At 33.3% G+C, this 5,445-nt stretch overlaps 1 protein-coding gene across 1 annotated transcript; it reads left to right on the forward strand.

Moving 5' to 3' along the window:
* On the forward strand, nucleotides 1-1,931 carry LOC122589345. Its single transcript, XM_043761632.1, has 2 exons — nucleotides 1-248; nucleotides 1,599-1,931. The coding sequence occupies exons 1-2, from the start codon at nucleotides 26-28 to the stop codon at nucleotides 1,742-1,744; spliced, it is 369 nt and encodes a 122-aa protein (XP_043617567.1). The 5' UTR covers nucleotides 1-25; the 3' UTR covers nucleotides 1,745-1,931.
* Nucleotides 1,932-5,445: the final 3,514 nt, after the last annotated feature.

The raw sequence follows: 5,445 nt of genomic DNA on the forward strand, positions 1-5,445 counted from the left end.
ACAGATAAATATTACCAGTGTATAAATGACGTCCAGTCTTTTTTCTCCGACCGCCGTAAACCACCATTACTTTCACCGTAACTCATCGATCCTCACCGCAAGCGGTCCTTATATTCCGTCTATCCGTTTCTTATCTTCCAAAAATTGGCGGCGTAATTGTAATCTATGGCGTGGCAGGTGCGGTGCTACTTCGCCGACTCCACCGGAGTCTGAACCACCTTCCGGAGATGAACATGATTCTAATTCAGGTTAAATTCATACTTTATTTTATTACCGTATTATGAATATAATTTATATGCCTGATTTTGTTAGGGTTTTGTATTTCTAATTTTATAAATTGTGGTTATTTTGTATCTACTCGAGCATGTGGGTTTTTCAGCCAAGTGATATAATTATTAATGAGTGAATAGGTTGTAAGATGTTATATAGTAAGTAAGTAAGTAAGTAACTGCTCAGTGCCGCCTTCCGCGGGTTTTGAACCCCAATACCTCGATGGTGTATGGGGAAGGTTAAGATGTAGGCAGACCTTACCTCTACCTAAGTAGAGAGGCTGCTTCCAGTTTCTACCTAAATGGTTGAACAGGCCCTCCAACCTTTGCATGGGATGAGGATCGAACCCATGACCTCTGTCTCCAGAGGCAAGGGTGTTTACCACTGATCCAACCATGCTGCTTGTTGTAAGATGTTATATGATCCCCTGTATTGGCAGGGCCATTTGGTTGATGTTGTTGTTTATAGGATTTTGGAATCAGATCCCTTGAACTAAGGTGGTTCATTTTCCAACTTTGTATTAAAAAAACACGAAAACTCAATCTATACAATACCTGATAAATGAAGATGGATACTTGTTCAGGCTACTTGGGAAAGTCATAGCCTTTGGCTCCAAAGTATTCACGTGGCCGTTTCTTAGACTTTTGCTGTCTATCTCAAGATGTTTATACAAAGTAATGTGTGAGGTTCGACTCGCGGTCGGCCTTCCTTCCGGATGCCTTACCACTAGGCCACCATGGATATGGTTAAATAATAATATCTAGGCCAATACATGTAAACTAGAGTTTGGATTCCAGTTTGGGTTTGTAAAAGAACAATTATGTAAAATCAGCATACAAAAGTATATTTGAAAAAATGATAGATGTGCCTAAAATATGTGCTTAAATGCACGACTGGAATTCATCGTCATACACAGTATGGCCTTATATTCGTTTTTAGGCATACATATAATTACTTCCATTCATATAACAAGTCTAAGATTATACATTTTTGTAAGTTGAATACACAAGGCACTAAAGACTTTTTCAAGGTTTTAGAAGGCCACACAAGTTAGCCGAACACTCATTTACTTCAGTCTTATCTTAGTTACAACTGATTCTAGTTAGCTGGATACTTGGATATGCACCATATTATAGAGGTCTTATAAAATTTGGTGGCCTTATGCGGTTTAGCACCTGTATGCTTCTCACTCACAAAATATTTTTAAACTAGCCCCCTTGTGTAGAAAAGACAGGCGTTAACTACTAGATTGTGCTGGCTGAATTAAAAAATCATATGGGAACTGCTTTTATAGTAAGTTAGTTACGAATGTTATTGTCCATGAACAGGTTCAATGGTATCTGTCGCTAGATTACAGGAAAGTGCTCAGATTTTTTTTGCTGTTCTTTTTTGGATGTCCCTTTTCTTCTGGTCATCTGTATGGGATGGAAGAAATAATGGCAGATCCGACAAGGGGCCTAGGTTCTGGAAATAAATCAGTGGACATGTAGCTTGTATAGACATATTGTATAACTAGGATAATCATACATCGAAAGAACCATATACCAATATAGTTACGAATATATTGTTGTAATGTAAAATATCTTGCATATCTCTTTCATTTAGACCCCTATTTCATCAATCACCTCTTTATATACGGCTGTATTGCAACTTGGCGGTTAGTATCTGTTGTTTTCTTGTTTCAGTATAGAGATAAAAAGTGAGTGCATATTATTGTGGAGTGAACTTGTGTCGTGTCAAATTTTCCTTTTGATGTTGCTATCATTAAGCTCAATCCTTCATGAACCAGACATAGGCTAGAGTTATCTTCTTTTTTAGACTTCTCTTGTTGGTTGTATACGTGTTGCGTTCAGCTTTTGTACCTTCCAAATGTGCCTGGTTAAATCCGAATAATCTAGTACAATCCATCTTTATCGTCTCTCTCTTTTTCTAGTCCTGACAAGGACAGTGTATCAACCTTTCCTTTTTCCAATCAAAGGGCATCTCTTCTGTCCTCCTAGCTCCACAATTTTTTCTGGATGCTAAAGTAAACGTTGATCCCTTTAATCTGGTCCCATCGATCGAAAACATCAATTGGTGAAATTTAGTTTGGGTTTATTTTGATCTTTGGAAGCCGTATCTCTTTGGGTAGAGGTAAGACTGTTTACAGCTCACCTCTCTCATTCCCCGTTCAGGCATTGGGTAAAGTTGTTGTTTTTGTTTATTATTTTGATCTTTGTTTTCTTTGGTGATAACACAACTTTATTGTACGGTGTACTACATCAATACTAAACATATGGGGAAAAAAAATCATTAGAGCGGATCCTAACCGCACCTTTATTTGATTTTGCATTTTTTATACCTCACTATACTTAAAATACCAAATCAATCTATTTAATAATAAATCAATGATCCTCCTTGCTCTTTACCATCATTGGTGATAGTCATCAACTCGTACCCCTTCACCGGCCTTACCATCTACACTCAACTCATCAGAGATTCACCCGGGTGAAAACCTAATCCTTTGGGGGTGGTCTTGGTATATAGATGGGTCGATAGGAACTAACGGAAGATATCATTTTTGTGAGAAAGACGTTTAGTGAAATGTAAATACAAGTCTTTGAAATCAGATAAGTGGCTACTAATCTATTTACTTTTTGATTGATAATAATCAACTTCTTTAATACCGATTTCACAAGATTAATCGATCTAAATTGGCTTATTTAAACATATTTAAAGACAATTTATTATTACAAACACTACAAGCAAAGTGTATCGAGGCATAAGTGCATAACTGATCGTTGTCATTGGACCGATCAAAAATATAAACTAAATACCACTAATTAGTGAGGGTAAGTCGAGTATCGTTCCACAGGGAATCACGGGAAAGTGTTAAACAAGTTCACAAAGTTAATTAATCTAGGCATAAACTTAAAATCGATTGATTGATTGATTTAGTTAAAACTAAAAATGATTATGAACTTAACACAATAATTCAATTAAACAAGATAGACCATTCTCATGCTCCCAATTATGTTTTCAAATATGTAATCTAACTTGTACTCATTGGAAATCACATAGACATGATTCGTTATAACGTTTGGATTGAATGAATTCAAGAACTAGATTAATCGGTTATGATGATTCACGATATCGAAAACCGGGGAATTGACACAACTAGATATCTAATTCATTAACAAGATTACAAGTTCATAAGAGATTCTTCCAATAATAATTGATTAACAAGCATTTGAAATCAAAAGATAGATGAAATTCATTCAAAGTTATAAACTAGTAATCATTCAAATAATCCAAACAACATTAGATGTAAAAGACTAATGAAGAATTAAACATCTAATCCAATATGAGTATGAGAAAGATTGAACATAAATGTCTTACATAATTGTTCACATGAGAATGATCAAAAGAAAACCTAGCCTATCATCTTCATCATTGAATCTTCAATTTGAATTGTCATCTTCATGAATTGGTGATTTGATGATGATTTTGGGGTCTTCTCTATGTTAGGAACTGATATTGTGAGTGAAAATTATGAATGGTAACTTCCCAAGTCGTCAATTGAATGGTATATAACTGAAAGTTAATTAAAACCATAAAAATCGGGTTTCTGATCTGCAACTGGCGTAAGTTACGCCCCTCCTGGGCGTAGCTTACGCCCATGTGATTTTGCCTGGCGTAACTTATGCCCATCCCAGCGTAGGTTACGCCTGTTGTAAATTCCAGAATTCCAGATTTTGCTTCTTTGGCTCTTTCGACTTGTTCCTTGATTCACATTAGCTCCAATTGTCACCTATGGCCTGAAATCACTCAACAAACATAAAAACGCCCTACTTGTCTATTAACAAGCACAAATTAGTCCGGTTTAGCCTCTTAGAATCATGCATTCTAGGCGTTTATCAATAACTATGCCGTCATTGAGCCTTCGATTCGTTTTGCGGTGCCACTCTGCCTTTGCCGTTATGCTAATGTTATGATCTTCCCTTGGAGAGGACCATGGTTGTGGCTTGTGTGTGTGTGTTTTTTTTGCCTGTGTTTTTTTTTTTGTTTGCATCTTCTTCTTCTTCTTTTATTTATTTATTCTTTTTATAATTCGTGAACATTGATGACTTGATGGTCTACTATGAATAAAAGAACTATTGTGAATTCGTGATAAGTTTTTTTTTTTGTCATCTGACCAACAACGAATCTTTATATATACGAATCTTTGTATAGTCTTAATGTCCGTACGATATATGGATTGATTATAATTATACAAATCCGTCACTTATTATTTATGATGATTTTGGTTTGTGAATTTTGAATATATGATTGAAAACCTTTAATTGTATTTTGTTCGAAAAGCTAATATATGCTTAATAATTTAACTCATACATAAAAACACGTTAAAATTGAAATGGTGAATATACGTGATAATAGAGACTGTTTTTGTGTGTTTTATGATATAAATTAGAAACATAGTTTGAATAGGATTCTTAATCTAGATATAATTATTATTTTTAAATATTATATTATAGTTATATTCGTATTAGATAAGGATTATTATCACATATTTAAAAACTAACTAAATTTTAATTAATAAATTAAATGACACGTGTCGAGCAAGGATTACGCCACGTGTCGTAGAAAGAAGCCTTCAATCATGTTTTAGTATATTGGAAGATAGTTACATTTATCTAGATGTTTTTTTTAATAAAAAGAACCCTAAGGTCTACAATTTTTTATTTTTGATCAAAAGCTTATTTAATAGTTTTATCTAATAGTTGTATTTATCTATAGTTATAACTTAGTTAGTAGTTGTATTTATCAAAAGGTTTTAATTGATAGACCATTGATTTTAATTTTAAATAACATAATTTAATTTTTATAAATTGATTAAAGTCACATGTTTAATTTGATAATTTAAAAAAATTGAGAGTTAAAATTGGTCAATTAATGTGATGTCAGTTACTTTTTTTAGTATAGATTAAAATAAGATTCTTTTTTAAGTATATTTTTATATTTAATATATAAGTATTTTATTTTTATGTATTAATTATTATATTATTAATGTTATAAAACCCGTATATTTAACACGGATTTAAAATCTATGCTTCTAGCTTTTTCCCATAAATTATTTGGCTAATTATTTCGTTGATTATATAAATATCTTATTAAGTACTCCTCCAATAAGTTTCC

Source organism: Erigeron canadensis, chromosome 2, assembly GCF_010389155.1.
Source record: "Erigeron canadensis isolate Cc75 chromosome 2, C_canadensis_v1, whole genome shotgun sequence".
Classification (NCBI taxonomy): Eukaryota; Viridiplantae; Streptophyta; class Magnoliopsida; order Asterales; family Asteraceae; genus Erigeron; species Erigeron canadensis.

Bases quoted from the DNA above. Each gene is read 5' to 3' on its own strand.
- LOC122589345 (XM_043761632.1), top strand. From the start codon at position 26: ATGACGTCCAGTCTTTTTTCTCCGACCGCCGTAAACCACCATTACTTT. The intron at 249-1,598 runs GTTAAATTCATA...GTCCATGAACAG, and splicing joins TGAACATGATTCTAATTCAG to GTTCAATGGTATCTGTCGCT.